The sequence below is a fragment of the Suricata suricatta genome, chromosome 4, assembly GCF_006229205.1.
Source record: "Suricata suricatta isolate VVHF042 chromosome 4, meerkat_22Aug2017_6uvM2_HiC, whole genome shotgun sequence".
Lineage (NCBI taxonomy): Eukaryota > Metazoa > Chordata > Mammalia > Carnivora > Herpestidae > Suricata > Suricata suricatta.
The window spans coordinates 64,314,058-64,330,415 of NC_043703.1; the positions used below are offsets into that span (position 1 = coordinate 64,314,058).

Here is a 16,358-nt window from a genome sequence, read left to right on the forward strand (position 1 = left end):
GGTTGGAAAGTCCAAGACCAAAGAGCCCGCAGATTTGGTGTCTGGTGAAAGCCCTCTTCTTGTAGATGCCCATCTTCTCACTATATGGCAGAGGGGGAGCTCCTGGGTCTCTTTCTCTTCCTATAATGTCATGGGGCTCCAGCCTCGTGATCTCCTCTACACCTAATTATCTCCCAAAGGCTCCACCTCCAGATGCCACCACATTGGAAATTAGGGCTTCACCATATAGGTTTGGGGGAAGCATAAATATTCCGTCCATAGTAGTTATGTTACTAATGTATGGGTTAGTGAGAGAATCAGATGAATCTGACACACGAAAATGATGGGTCACACAAAATCATACTAATGTTTGTGATATTCCAAGCTCCCCATTTATGTCCCCAGTATCAGTTATGTAAGTATTGGTTGGGGCAATAGCTTGACATTGATTTATGGGGAAATGACATGGATTTTGTTAACCAGAATGGGCTAACCATGTATAATTGACTTGTTAAGGCAAACCCAGGGGGACACATGCGGCAAACCATGTGGCTCTAGGGGGCTGGCTGTCTCATTGAATTGTTCCAAGTGATGAGTCTGTGTTTCAGTGCTGAGTGCCTCTGGCATCCCTTCCACTTTCTTCCATTACACCTTCCTTATGGCTTTAATGTAGCATTTTTAGAGTGTTATTTCTTCCTATTCATGTGTCTTATGTGCTAATAGATTTTTAGATGTTTGAGGACAAGAACTGCCTCTTCACCTCTGCTTTCTCCAGCACTGCAGAGTGGTTGGTACTTAAGACCCTCAGAGCAAACAGTTATGGAGATGTCTCAGCGATCCATTTCCAGGGGGACATTGGCAAGCTAAGTGTGCATCAGGGGTGGGGCAAGTAGATTTCTGAAAATTCTTGAGTCCAAGTTACGTAGTTGGTGAACTGGGAGTGTTTGGTCTGGAAAATAATTATGTGTACTCAATATTTTACAATTTGGGGAACAAAGAACATGAGATACAGAAAGGACATAAAGCATAGTGGATAAGAGTTAACAGCAGTGTAACCCTAGGCAAGCCTCGGTGTATCCATTTGTTTTTTTAATTTTTTAATGTTTACCTATCTTTGAGAGCGAGAGAGTGTGAGCGAGGGCATGAGCAGAGGATGGCCAGAAAGAGAGATGGAGACACAGAGTCTGAAGCAGGCTTTAGTCTTGTAACTGTCAGCACAGAGCCTGATGCAAGGCTCGAACTCAGAAACCAGAGATCATGACCTGAGCCAAAGTGGGATGTTTAACTGACTGAGCCACCCAGGTGCCCCTAGTTTTATCCATTTGTAAAACGGGACAGAACACAGCGACTACCTCACTGGCTGGTTGGAGAAGTCCCAGTACTAAGTGTTCAGTAAGTGGCGTCCCTTTTTCTACTCCTCTGCCTACTTTTCCTCTTTCTCCTTTCCTTCTCTTTCCCCCTTCTCCTCTGCAGCCCTCAATAGGAAGATTATTCTATCTGTTTTGTAGGCAAGAAAGATAAGATTAGAAAGGTTAAATGATTTGTTTAAAATTTCTTAGAAAGATATGAAAGAAGGAACTATAATCTAGGTGTTGGGCCATTCTTCCTTGGACAGGATGACCATCTTCAGATGTCTGAGAGAGCATTGTGTAGAAGATGGAGACAAGTTAGAGCATGTCATTTCAAAGAGCAGAGCCAGGACTAATGCATAGATGTTACCCAGGTGAAGTATAGGGTGACGGGTGCAATCTGAACTTCTACACGTCAGAGCTGCTGTTGGAATCAGGAATTTCCCATTGTTAGAAATGTGCACCCGCAGGAGCTGGGGAAACAGTATAGTAGTGAACAGGGCTGGAACAAGAGCATCTCCCCACTGGGGCAGAGAATCACACTAGGTGCCTCTAAGTCCCTTGTAAATGTAAACATACACTATTCTATGCCTTTCACCTTCCCCTGCATCTGGAATGGCGCCGTGCCATTAATTCTTTGAATGAATGTAATTTCAGTACTGATACAAGATTTGAGGTCTTTTTTATATTCTTCCAGGGAGAGCCAGGTTTGAAAAGTTCTTCTTCTGTTAAAATATGTGGGGGGAGAGTTCTCAGGACTATGTAATCAGAATGGCACACAGTAGCAGAGACAGAAGGAGAACTCAAGTGCGATCAGAGCTTTTCAGAAATTCAGCAAATGACTACTTGCAGTAATTCCCGGATTGCTTTTGAGAATTGGGCCATCTGCAGTTTCCAGGCACTTCTTCCCTTCACTAAGGAAAACTAGGGAAGTAAAGATGATAGTTGAAAATAAAAGGTGCGTGACAGCTGTGAATGTGCCCGAAAATACTGGTGTACGTTCTACCTTTTCCAAAGGTAGAACAGAAATCTGACATATTTGATATTACTAATTGGTAACCCTACCCCAGTCAGCTTTTCTTTGCATACATTTCAAAACTAATTTAAAAATATTTTTTAATGTTTTTTATTTACTCTTTGAGAGACAGAGGAGACAGCGTGAGCAGGGGAGGGTCAGAGAGAGAGGGAGACACAGAATCCTAAGCAGGCTCCAGGCTCTGAGCTAGCTGTCAGCACAGAGCCCGACGCGGGGCTTGAACCCACAAACCATGAGATCATGACCTGAGCCAAAGCTGGATGCCTAACTGACTGAGCCACCCAGGCACCCCTCAAAACTAATTTTTTTCTCTATTAAACATTTTGTTTTTCTATGCAACAATTTCTATTATTCTACTTACTCAAGAAAGATAAAATAGTCTTATGGATTAAAAATTGTGATGGGACAAGAAATACAAGATATATTAAAAGGGGGTCAGTAAGACAGCATTGACATTTATTAAGCACCTGTGCTGAGCTTTGGCTGTTATTCATACAATTTCATTTAATTCTTATTAATCCCATCCACATTTTATGGAGGCTCATACGTTAAATAACCCAAGTCTCTGCAGTAAAGAAATGCTGCTCTATCTTATGCAGCAGACAATAGAGAGAAATTTTTCATAGAAATGGTTCATTCATTTGCCTTAAATATCGTTTGGGAGCTCTAAGTTATAAGGCAGTTGGTGGCATGTGACATATGCTTGATTTCCCAGAATAGTCAGATGTAGCTTATAAATAATAGCTGTGTTTATCGGTTTCATCTTCACTCCTATCTCCCCTCATTCTGTGCTCTCATATATTAATCCCTACATGGGAAGAATGTGTTATTCAGAAAGCCATAGTATAGAGTATAACAACTAATGGAAACAAACCTGGCAATATATATCTCCTTGTTCTCTACAGGAATGAAGTCTGTAGAATTCTGCTTGTGATGTGGAAAGAATTTACATTTTGCAGATGATCCTCAAAACATTCTTTACCTTGAAAATCCACCTGTGTTTTCAAAACACAATTTTTTATGCCATTCCTCATTTGAATTCTAAAAATGTATTTGCCAACCTTTTCCAGGAAGGTGCAGTAGATGAGGTTAATGGGGTCTACTTGAAAGATTGTCTTTTCCTTAAACATTTAAAAAGAAAATATTTATGCCCTTCCACTAGTAGGAATTCAGCAGCAATGATAAGAATAGTTACCTTCTGTGTCTAATATTGCCTTTACAGTTGCTTTGTTGCATAGTTTTGTAAATGGAGCTTTCTGGTTTCCTTGGAAACCCAATTGTCGACCCGGGTTGCTAAGGAGCAGCCTTCACTGCACAAAGCATACGGAGCTGGGAGTCTGCTGCTGAGTGACTTCATTCTTGGCAGCCACAGGCTGGGAATCAGTACTTGGGCGAGTGAGGCCTCCATCTTGATTTTCAGCCTGAAGGATTCCAGTGGATTTTCCTGACCTTTCTTATCCTGACATTACGCTTGGCTATAGGTGCTCATGGCAACATCTGAACTCTCGTCTCTGCTTCCTCAATCACTTGATGTCAATGACTGATTCCACAAAGGAGGATCTATTGCTGCAAGATATCAAATTAGCCGTGTTGTCTTCTTTCTTAAATGTAGCTCTGGGCTATCATGAAAGGAAGCCAATGGTCCGTCTACGTAGATCGGCGTGGTAGTATGATACTGATATCGGATTGGGTATGAGCGACATTTTCTAATAGTCCAGCTGGAGCAGCTATAGATTACAGGGCGTGTACTTGTATCACAATCAAATGACTTTCCCAATTTAAAAAATAACCTAGAAACTGTAACCTTTTTCTGTATTAATGTACAGCAGATAGTGGAGTTCTTATAGAAATAATTTCTTAACTTGGCTTATACAGATTTTTGAATATGATTTTATAAGTTATTTTAGGGATAGGAATTCAGGTGCAGATGTGTCTGTGATGGTCCACATGCCTGTCTCTTTCATGCGTGCTTGTTGCATTAGAACTTCAGTGATGTGTGCGTCTTTGAGGTCAGAAGTAGCAAGGCCTTTATTTTTAAAATAGGTGCTAAGGACAAGGACAAGCTCCATTTCTATAACCCAGGTGTGAGTCAGCCAGAGCCATTGTCCTTAGCTGTCAGGCCTGGAGGGCTGATTTGGGTTATGGCAGGTGGTGATGCAGTTAAACCCTTCCTGAGCACCACTCGCCCTCCTTGCTTGGTTTTGGTTGACAGCACTGTGTAAATTCTTCATATTGTATTAATTACCTATTGGAGACTCTCAACTACAAGCAGTTTATTTTGTAGCCCCAAATAAGTGAGACTGTTGTTCCTCATGGGACACATTAGTTTCTCTCTCTGAACCTCAGGGTCATCAGCTTTGGTATTGGGCAAATAATAATATCTCATATCTATTGTAGGTGATTGTAGGACTAAGTGAGATAACATATATGAAATGTGTAGTTAGGTATCTAGGCCTTAAGAGACTCTTAAAAATAGTCTCTGTTTTACAGAAGGGAAAAGCTATAAAGATAGATAGTAGATTAGCAGTTCCTGGGGCTGGAGGTGTGAGCAGAGAATCACTACAGACTGGTGTGAGAAATATTTCTGGGCTGGTAAAAGTGTTCTAAAACTAGATCATAGTGATCATAGTGATACAGATACATACTGTATATGTATTGACTAAAAATCATCGTACACTTACATTGGATGAATTTTATGACTAAAGATTTATGAACTGTACACTTAAGATGGGTGAATTTTATAATATGTAAAGGACACCTTAATAAAGCTGTTTAAAAAAGTAAGAACGATATGGGGCACCTGGGTGGCTCAGTCGGTTAAGCATCCAATTTTGGCTCAGGTCATGATCTCACAGTTTGTGAGTTTGAGCCCCACATTGGGCTCTGTGCTGACAGCTCAGAGCCTGGAGCCTGCTTTTTTTTTTTGCAACGTCTAAGATTTTATTAACATGAGTTTTTAAAAACAAGCATCCATACCAGTGCGGGGATGAGGGGGGGGGGACAGGAGAGCAAACGGGAGGGGAGGGTGGCCAGCGGGAAGTCTGCTCTACTGGTAATAAAGCTCCAGGTTCATCCCATCGTAGATTTCATAGTCTCCCAGAGACACATGGTCCTTAAAAATTGTGTACCACGTCTTCAGGACGATCTTGTTCCAACGGGTGCCAGTTTGGGCTTCGATTAGCTTCTTAAAGTCCCCAGTGGTGTCATTGGTGTTGCACTTAATGCGAACCTTCTTCCCTAGACGGTCATTGCAAACAATCTCGATCATCCTGTCTGGAGCTGGCCTCTTGCCTCGAAATGCCTGGAATCTACCGATGCCACAACCCCCTCTCTCTCCTTCTCTCTCTGCCTCTCCCCCACCTGTGCTCCATCTCTCTCTCTCCCCAAAACAAATAAATGTAAAAAAAAGCTTTAAAAAAGTAAGAGCTGTAAGTAATAGCAGATCTGTTTTCCCCTTTCTTTTCTCATCAAGTTTTTTGTTACTTAACTTGAACTTATTTAATTATTGTTTAAATGGAGATGGTATGTACATTAATTTTTGAATGAATTTTAATGTGTGCATATGTAAAAATCAATTTGAATATGTTTATATTTCTCCAACTATACTAATCCCAAGGGGAGAAACAATTAAAGCATTTTAAGTTGACCATGTTCTTATTAACTTTCAAAATAAGTCACCTTGCTAGGTCAAGATACTTCCTGGTATGGTGTGAATGGATAAGTAGGTGTGTCTGTGAATGATGTTTCCACACAGTGGGAGGTCTTCACTGAGCCATAATTGGAAATTAACCCTTGTTTCTCATAGGCTGTCTTTGATGTGCTAGTAATATCTTGGAGGATATTTTTTAAGCCAGGGTATTCCAGAGTCCATATAATGATGAGCATAGACAATAATGGAATTCTATAGTATGTGTATATATTATGACACAACAGAACATAATGACTCTTAGGAGTTTCTTCTGGAACTCCTAGTTATCTGGAAACTTTGACTTTCATGAGTGTGTGAGGGTGGCAAGGGAATTACCATGTTTTTGTAACTGACTCACATCAAATCCTTTTAAAAAAGAAGTTAAACCTGCTAGTTGGAGAGTATATCCCTGTTATTCTGCTTTTGAGACTCATAGTCATTTGACTGTGCTGTATCTATTTATTTATTCAGTGCAACCATTTTACTGAGCACCTAATATGTGTTAGTGATTTTTCTAGACGTTGTGGGTAGAGCTATTAAAGAAGATAGAATTTCAGCATTAAATGTGCTAAACTTGAGACCTCCACTAGTCATACAAGTGGAGATACTGAATTCAGGAGAGAGATGTGGGCTGAAGATATAAATTAGGAAGACATCAGCAGATAGATAATATTTAAAGACATGAAACTGGATGAGCTCACCAAGGAAATGAGTGTCTCCAGAGATGAGTTCCAAGTAACAGCCTTAATTTTGCAGTGCTCTCAGCACAGCAGATTAAGGAAAAGACAAGATACCATACAGAGGTAGGACTGAGGAGGAGTGACTGGATGGGGGAATCAGCAGAGTGAGGCGTTCCGGAAGCTGGGTGAAGGCAGTACCCGGGGGGGGGGGGGGGGGCGGGCAGTGACAGTGCTCAGGAGGACAGTAGCATCTGGACATAAGCTGCCAATGGTGAGGGGAAGATGAACCCTGAGAACTGACGTTTGAATATAATAAAGGAGGGGTCATTGGCAACCTTGATGAGATCATTTTGGGTGGAGAAGTAGGGTTGAACCCTGATGTAGGTTAGAGGTTTAGGAGAAGTGAGAGAGGAGAAATTGGAACAAAGAGAGAAGTCTTTCTGGAAGAAATGGGGAGGAAGCTAATGAAAGAAGTGGGGTAATATGGATGGTTTTAATCAGATATTCGATTCTGGAAACATTGAGCATTTGGTCTACATGGACTAATTTAGATAATCATTTCTTTGTTATGCCTATGTGACAACACATAATCACTAGTTTTTAAGCTTCAATTTGCAATTTATCAGTTTCTACAATAAAATTCAAGTTATCCTGTTATATGTTGATGAATGTACATATTCCCCACAACCAAAAAGCTGTAGAGGAGCACCTGGGTGGCTCAGTTGGTTAAGTGTCTGACTCTTGGTTTCAGCTCAGGTCATGATCTAATGGTTCTCAAGATCGATCCCTGCCTCAGGCTCTGCACTGACAGTGTGGACCCTGCCAGGTTTTCTCTCTCTTTTTCTCTCTCTCTCTGCCCTTCCCCTGCTCACATGCATGCACTTTCTCTATCAAAATAAATACACTTTAAAAAAAGCAGTAGAATCTGGTGGTTAGGTCCATGCACCTTATGTCATTCAGCCTGGGGTTTGAGTCTCTGTTCTGCTCCCTCTTGCCTGTGTGAGCCAGGAAAGTCCGTTAGTCATTCTAAGCTGCCTCTTCCTTGTCTGTAAAACCAGGGTGGCAAAATTCTTACCTCACAGACTTGTAAACTTACGTGAAAGAATGCAGGTAAAGTGCTTAGGCCCATAGTAGCACCTGTGTAAACTTCCCAGTAGAGATTAGCGATTCCTGCAGCTATTATTTTATAGTTTAACATGAAGTAACATGATGAAGTAGAAAGAATTCAGGATTTGGAATTGGCCATCCTTGGGTTTCTACCCCATTTTGTCACTCATCCTCTGTGTGTGTTACTTAACATTGTTGACTTTGTTTCCTTATGTCTGAAATGGCAATAATGGTGATGATGATACTTAGGGGATTAAATGATATGTTTATAAACACTTTGTTTCTTATAAAGTGCCATACAAACATTAAACTCACTTATTTAAAATGAGATTGTTTCTGCAACTTATTAGATCTCTTACATTAGATTTATATATTAAGAAAGAATAGATCGTAAGACACTTTTGCAGTTTTAAGTGATTTATTTCAGGGGAGGTCTGGGTTACAAGGCTGTCTTGTGGCCATGTAGGATAGAAATGTATGCATTATGCATATATGCAATTATATAAAAATTACTTTTCCGTATGGACTGGCTCAAGTGAACTAGCCTCCCTGGGGCCGGGCAGCTTGTCTTTTATCTTTCTACCAGAACTATGTCCCTTAGGTCTCTTTATAAGGATGGAGAAAAATGATACTAACAGCTGGTGAAAAAGAAAGACAAGGGAAATGAGATCAGCCAAGCATCTAAGAACCCTTCCAAGTAAGAATAACCTAATGGGAAAAACTGAGGTTCGTGTGGCCTTGTTTGGCCAAAATCTATCCCAACCGCATATGAATTTTCTGATTGAAAACTGAAGTGACTCAAATCACTTTTAAGCCCTCTTGGTTATCTTTTTAAAAAAATGTTTATTTTTAAGAAGAGAGCACGAGCTAGGAGAGGGAGGGTGGGGGGGGGAGAGAGAGAGAGAGAGAGAGAGAGAGAGAGAGAGAGAGAGAGAGAGAATATTTGACAGTTCAGAGTGGGACAATGCAGGGCCCAATCTTGAGAACTGTGAGATCACGATGTGAGCCAGATTTAAGAGTTGGACATTCAGCCAACTGAGCCACCGAGGTGCCACATCCCTTGGTCATCTTTTAAGGATATAGAGCAGCGAACACTAGTGCTGCCACTACTAGTTCATATTTATGTCGTACTCACACATCTTTTCAAAAATACTTCCCTGGGCTTTGTTGCCCATAATTCTCAGAAACCGTGAGATCAATTTTGGAACTAGCATTATAGCCATTTTAAGAAAAAAACTGGTTTCTATGGGAGGTGACATTATTGGGTCAGAGCTGGGACTGAAGCCACTTGAGTGAGTTGGTGATCCAAAGAAGACTTTGGTTTTACTTTTCAGGCACTATGCAACAAATGGGAATTGTAAGGTTCTGAGCTGCCTTGGATACCCAAAGATTTAATTTTTTAAAAAATAACACAAGCCTCTTGAGTTAAAATTACATCTAAAATTGTTTTTTATAACATTAGTTCATTTTTGAGAGAGTGTGAGCAGGGGAAGGGGAGAGAGAAAGGGAGACACAGAGGCTGTCAGCACAGAGCCTGATGCGGGGCTCAAACTCACGGACTGAGAGATCATGACCTGAACTGAAGTCAGACACTTGAATGACTGAGGCATCCAGGTGCCCTGGGTTAAAGTTACACCTAAACTCACTGTCTTTTCACTGTTTGGTCATCAGAACTCTTTGTTGACTGACGGATTGCAGTGTGCTGTTGGGGCACATGTAATTCTAATTCATTGCTGCTGCTGATGCACAGAATGCTCAGCATTTATTTTAAAGGAGTAACACCAGATTCTAGCATTTAAGTCCTTTTAGACTGTATGCCTTGGAGGTCATTGTGCAACGTACATGACAAGTTAAATACTACTACAGCTCTGAGAGTGATAGAGAGGGGACATCACACAAGAAGAGAGCTAGATGATTCCAAAGCAACAGTAACATAAGCATTGAAGTTGTGACACAGCCTGAGTGAGTCCAAGATCATGGTGGGAACAGGTGGATGGTGCAGGAACTGGAGGCTGGACCTACTTCTTGGAAGGGGAGGTGTCACAGTTGATGGGTGGAGACGAAAAGAAAAGGTGTTTAAGGGGAAGAGAACAGGGAAAGCAGTGGCACCAGTGGTAGCAGGAAGGGGCGTAAGTAGTAAACGGCAGTCGTTTCCTGTTACTTTGTTAGTGACTGAATATTGCCTCATGAGCAAGCTCTGTGGCTTTCATGTGGCCTAATAACTCAGGGTCTTGGGGTGAAAACCAAAATACATTTGAAAAAGTTCAGTCATGTTTTCACTGAAGACAGAGCCTTGAATAGCTGTGCATTCTTGGTTTCTTCATTTCTTGTCTTTATTTCTATTGCATGTTGGCTGAGTTTCGTAGCTTAAGTTGAACTCAGTCTATCATTTGTGTTCAGGAAGAGGATTGTGTTTTAAAAGACTTAATCTCTTCAAGCTTTTCCTTCCATTTTAATTACAGTTCAGAATAACATTTTTCAAGAATTACTTTCTGGAAGCTACACTTTTCCAACAAAACCTTGTGCTTGGTTTCTTCCATCATTGCTCAGTTCTATAGTACTTCCGTTTCTTCTGATAAATGGAAATTAATGCAAGTGAGTGTCTCATGTGATTAAGAGAATGAAATTCTAATGCTGTCATGTGCAAATAATGTATACTGAGAGGTGCTTTAGACTACCCTAATGTGATCTCATGTTTATAGCACCTGACTGATTTATTTGACTATACTACCCTAAAGTGATATTATATTATTAAATGAAGTCAGGTGAGAGGGATAGTTTTATTGCTATCTTTGGAAATATTAACATGGATTTTATTATTATTTTTCCCTTTGTCTTAGCTTATTTTCATATCATCCTGAAGTTTTTAGTTCATCCAAACTAGTAGAGTGTCTTGAAAGACCATGTGCTTCATAACAGCCATTACTCATAATCTTAGGAAGAGGATTTGAAATACCCTGTTTTGGGGCACTGGGTAGCTCAGTTGGTTAAGCGTCCGGCTTCGGCTCAGGTCATGATCTCACAGTTTGTGGGTTTGAGCCCCGCGTCGGGCTCTGTGCTGATGGCTAGCTCAGAGCCTGGAGCCTGATTTAGATTCTGTGTCTCCCTCTCTCTCTCTGACCCTCCCCTGCTCATGCTGTCTCTCTCAAAAATAAATAAAAAAACAAAAAAAATTTTTTTTGAAATACCCTGTTTTGAAGCTAGTTAAGTGAATTATGGATTTTTTCCCCCTGCATCTTTAAAAAAAAAGCCTTCCAGAAGATTATTGTGGAGAACACATTTAATTTGAATTCTTATGTATTAGGCCTCATCATGAGGAGTTTTTTTTAAAGCTTTCTTTGTTGATCAAGTTAATGATTTATTAAATATTGGAGATTTCTTTGTAAAAGAATTGTGAAAGTTTGTGTAAAAGTTTATGCTCTGCCAAGAGTCAGAAAAAGGAAAAGCTTAAGAGTAGAATTAAAGAGAAATTTAAGGATTTGATTTTTTGGCCTGTAAAAACTGTGCTGTGCAAGTTTTACATAGAAGTCATTCAAAGCTGAGTTTAAGATTTATTTAGAGAGGTTTATATTCATTGAATACCAAACAGTTCTTTTTTTACTGTGGCTTTGTTTAAAGAGTTTGGGATTGATTTACATGGCCTCTTATTTATAACCCGAGACCAAGACACTGTGGCCAGTCAAAATGATGTACAGTGTCAGACTAGACACAGAGAAATTCATCTTAGTTGTCAAGCATGAAACTAGCCACCAGGTCATCTATTGCCAAAATTATAGGAACAGTATGCTTACAGGCTTAGCAGATTTGGCTTTGCTTTTTTATGCCCTAAGTTGTCGAAAAATCACAGTATAAAAAGCTGGAATCCAAACTTGGTATTGTGGATTTTTTAAATGTTCATCAGTTTGGTCATATTTCCTAATTATGTTCTTCTGGATAATTTTTTTTCTTCCTACCCTTTGAAAATATGAACACATTTATATATGTATGTAGTCCTTTTGTGCTTCCCTAATGTTCAGATTGTAACTTTGTTTTCCACTAAAGCATATGTCCAGCACCCCTACAAAACATCTGACTAAAGAACAAAACTGATTTTGGGGGGATCAGGTGGGGGAGCGCGTGGTCTTGGAGGCATAGCAGGGAACGTCTCATGTTTCCGTCTCCCAGGGCAGAAGGGATAGCCTAAAGAGAAGCAGATTGGAAATTTGAGGGAAAGTCAGGGCCCTGGCGTTACGGTTGAGCCATGATACCCCACAAGGAAGTAGAGCTGTAGTGTGGCACCAGGACCCCCCCCACTCTTCAAAGCTATTAGCCTTAGTTGCTGAATTACGATGAAAGAAAGAAGGAAGGAAAGAAAGGAGGGAGGGAGGGAGGAAGGGAGGGAAGGAAAAGAAAGAAAAGACAAGAGAAGAAAGGAAAGGAAGGAAGGAAAGAGAAAGAAAAGGAAAGGAGAGGAGAGAAAAGGAGAGGAGAGGAGAGAAAAGAAAAAGGGAGGACCTGGGTGGCTCAAAGATTGGGTGTTTGACTTTGGCTTAGGTCATTATCTTGCATTTTTGGGGTTCAAGCTCCGCATCTGGTTCTCTGCTGTTAGTGCAGAACCTGCTTTGGATCCTGTGTCCGCCCCAAACCCCTCCGCCTCTCCACCACTCATGCTCTCTCTCAAAAATAAATAAACATTTAGAAAGAAAGAGAGAGAGGGAGAGAGGAAGAGAGAGGAGGGGAAGAGAAAGGGAGAGAGGGAGGGAGGGGAAAGGGAAAGGAGCAATGCAGGAAGGAGAAAGGAAGGAAAAAGAAAAGAAAAGAGAAACGATTATTAACACAGATTCTTTACGGATCCCCTAGTTTATGAAGGGAGAAGGCGCACGTGCCTGACTGAACCATGCTGAGCTCATTACAGCATCTGTAAACAAAATGGAAACTTCAGAGAGGAATGAGCTAGTGGTTACTTCAAAGTACAGTATCTTGTTTCTTATTATGACAAGATGTGTTTGGGAATGTAGTGGCATTTACACTCATTTTACTGACCAGGAATAATGTTCCCAGTGACTGACAAGGCAGCTACCTCCCACCGTGGGTTCTAGTTTCCCAGGTCCAATCTGGTTCAGAATTGTCCTCACGAGAACTGTCACTTGGGTGGGAAAGCCCTGGGTTGGCCCTGCCCTTCCTTACTGCAGTATTGTGGAAGAGGACTCGGCCTTTCTAACCTGCAGGTGCCTGGTCTGATAGAAATGTTAGGTGTTCAACATACTTCATGAGGTTATTTGAGGTGTGGATGATATCATGTGTGTTGTAACCCCTGGCAAATTTTAAGTTGCTATCCAAATTAGAAGTGATGAAGTTGTTGTTCTTCTGATATCTGGGACTTAACATGTTTAGTGTCTTTTTTTTCTTTTCTGTGCAAATAAAGTATTTGGTAACAGGAAAATTTTTCAACAGCCATAACTGTATACCTCAGACCTTTACTATTGCTATTAGCATTTTGATAGAGTTGTATATAAATGATTAAGAATGTACATCGATATCCTGTATATTCAATTTCATATCCTGTTTCTTTTCTATAATATCATGTCATATGTGCTCTTCCATGTTACAAGATAATTTCAATGGTTATTTAATTGTTGACAGTTTAGAGTTTGCAAAATTTGAAAAGGATGTGTCATATTCTTCATGTGGGTCTTTACCTAATTGTCTTAAGTCTTATCATAGCATCTTAGAAGCTGGGGAGTAGTTTCCACATCAGTCATTGAAGATTGTCTTCACGAACCATTCTTCCTTTTGTATTTTCTTTTGCCTCTTACATAGGAAGAACAACCCAGATTCCAAGTTGTGGTAGTGAATCCTGGCAAACAGTTATTGTGTGCTTATTCAGTGCACAGCACATGTCTCACGTAGAATAGCTGTGTAGTCATTCCAGGAACCCGAAGATATGTGCTGTTACTATCCCCATTTTATAGATGAGCAAACTGAAGCACACAGTATTTCACCATCTTAGTTAGGATCACCTAGTGAGTGAGTTTTGAAACAAGGGTTTAACTTAGGTATTTTCTCTGGGAAGTCACATGACACAGATAGCTGAGAAACACAATCCATATATTTTGTTCATCTATTACATATTTACAATCTGTCTAAGGTCAGGAATTCCAGAGACAGATTTTTTTTTTTTTTTTTTTTTTTTTTACAGAAGAGTGAGTGTTTGGAGAACATTTCCAGCATTATTTAGGAAAGAGAATGAATCATTGGTACCATTGCCTTTCCTTATTTAGTCACCTTTGGAGGAAGGTAATGAACTCCAACTAATGACATTGCAATACTTTATTTTGTTTTGTTTTGTTTTGCAATATTGTTTTTACTTGAGAATAAAATTCTGATGATTGGAGATGGATACTGTTATTATGGAATAAATATGAAGATTTTACACAGAATTTTCATGTTTCATTACTTTTTTTTGTACAATAGATCCTGTTATTCCTGGTCCAGAATAAAGACGTACTTACCTCTTTCCTTCACTGTTTCCTACCTTCTTAGAAACTAAAGTTCAGTGGACCTTTATTGTATCTGCAGCTAAGTGGCATTAGTCTTGAGCAATAGCTCAACAAATTTGTGATGAACAATTTGCTATTCATGTTTCCTTTTGGCCACTTGCTTGACTGCAGAATACTCAGTGATGCTCAAAGCTTTGCGGGTTTTCAGATTAGCAGATGCATTATTTTATCTTGTTTGCTAAATCCAGTGAATGCCTCTAGTCAGTCTTTTACACAGCAGGAACGTGATATATGAATACTGTTCATCAAATACTGCGGGACTCTTCCTGACAACCTCTCTGTTTGGTGTGTGTGTGTGTGTGTGTGTGTGTGTGTGTGTGTGTGTGAAATGTGTGGCATACCTTTATTACTTTTCATTTTACTTGCTTATTACAGGTTAATTATAGCTGTCAAAGTGCCAGAACCTAACCTGTAAGTCATGTTTTAAAAATGTAATCATCTGTTTAATGGATTTATGAAACTTTTTGAGGGGATTTCTTGTAACAACATCTACTAATCATTTCACTTATTCATGCAATAAAGATTTACTGCTTGTTTTTTCTGTGCCTGGGTGAGTGCTAGGAACTGGGTGTATGTTAATTAATAAGCCTGTAGTTTGGAAGCCTTTTAAAAAGGTAGAATTCCTAATTAGATACTGAAAATACACCTGATACTATTGTCCAATAAGAGACCAGTTCTATTTAGCTATTTCCACATTAAAACTTTTTAAAAATTTATTTATTTTGAAAGAGACAGAGACAGTGCGAGTGGGGGAAGGGCAGAGAGAGAGGGAGAGAGAGCGTCTTAGGCAGGCTTCCAGCTGCCAGCTCAGAGCTGGATGCGGGGCTTGAACTCAGGAAACCGTGAGATCATGACCTGAACTGAAACCAAGAGTCAGATGCTTAACTGACTGAGCCACCCAGGCGCTCTCCACAATTTTTTTTTTCAAAAGGCGTCCCGGCAGTCTTTCTCTTACAAATCCCTCTATACTGACCATTTCCCTATCCCAGCTAGCAAGGGGTGGGCACTTGGGCAGGTATAGTAATTTCCAAAATATTGGGCATACCTGTACTCTTCTTCAGCCTCCTTACCTTTCTCCCAAGTGACCCATGCCACACCTTCTCCAAAAATAAGTGTCTCAGTGCATTGAAGTTGCTGGGAAGCAGAGTAACTGGATATTTTTTCTTTCATATACCTTGAAAACAGTCAGAGTCTAACTGAAGCCATAATTCAGTGATCTAACTTCCTCATGAAGCAGATAAGTCATTTGGAGGGAAGATTCTGAATCCCCTTTGGTTTCTCCTTTCTCTTCTACCTTTGGCAGCGTCCCTGGGACATCTGGGGACATTGAACCTCCAGCTTCAGAAGGTGTCATCTAGAACCTTCCAAGGTATCTAAGAGTCAAATCTAAATGTACTTTGCAGTACCCTAGTGACATTGAAGGGCCTTTCTGTTAAAAGTTAATACATTTTTATCTTAGCTTAGATGATAGAAATTAAAATCATTTTGCTTCCACACACACATGGTGCTGTACTGACTCCAAGCAAGTCCAATTAAATAGACTTGGGCCCTGTTCTTACAAGGCTATTGGCAGCATTGTCACAGGCAACCAAAGGACATCAGATGCAGATATCAGCAAACATATTCATGAATGAAGACCTTGCATTGGTTGTGGTCATCAGAGGAAATATTAAGTGTTCAGAGAACAGTTGGGTCAGAGCTACTGATCCCCTAGTGAGGGGATGTCCAAGTGAACTGAACATATTATGAAATTGGAATGTCAGATTTGAATGAGGGTTTGTATCGTCAGCTTCTATTTAAGGTTGACTAAGGCTAGTCTCAAAGAAGTTTCCACATTGACTCCTATCTGTGATCAGTTCTCTTCTCTTTTGCTTTTTCATCTGAGCCATCGGAGTTTGCATTTGCCATTAGTGGCTGTCAACAGCCTCGCCCTTGCAGGTATTATTTAAGAGTCTTTACTTGTCAGGCAGACACTTTATG

At 40.2% G+C, this 16,358-nt stretch overlaps 2 protein-coding genes across 5 annotated transcripts in view; one reads left to right on the forward strand and one right to left on the reverse strand.

Moving 5' to 3' along the window:
* DCLK1 (doublecortin like kinase 1) overlaps positions 1-16,358 on the forward strand; it is a 337,117-nt gene that overhangs the window by 55,678 nt on the left and 265,081 nt on the right. The gene's annotated exons all lie outside the window — the stretch shown is intronic.
* On the reverse strand, positions 5,376-5,696 carry LOC115289566 (ubiquitin-like protein 5). Its single transcript, XM_029936859.1, has one exon. It carries the CDS (start codon positions 5,630-5,632, stop codon positions 5,411-5,413), a length of 222 nt encoding a protein of 73 aa, XP_029792719.1. The 5' UTR covers positions 5,633-5,696; the 3' UTR covers positions 5,376-5,410.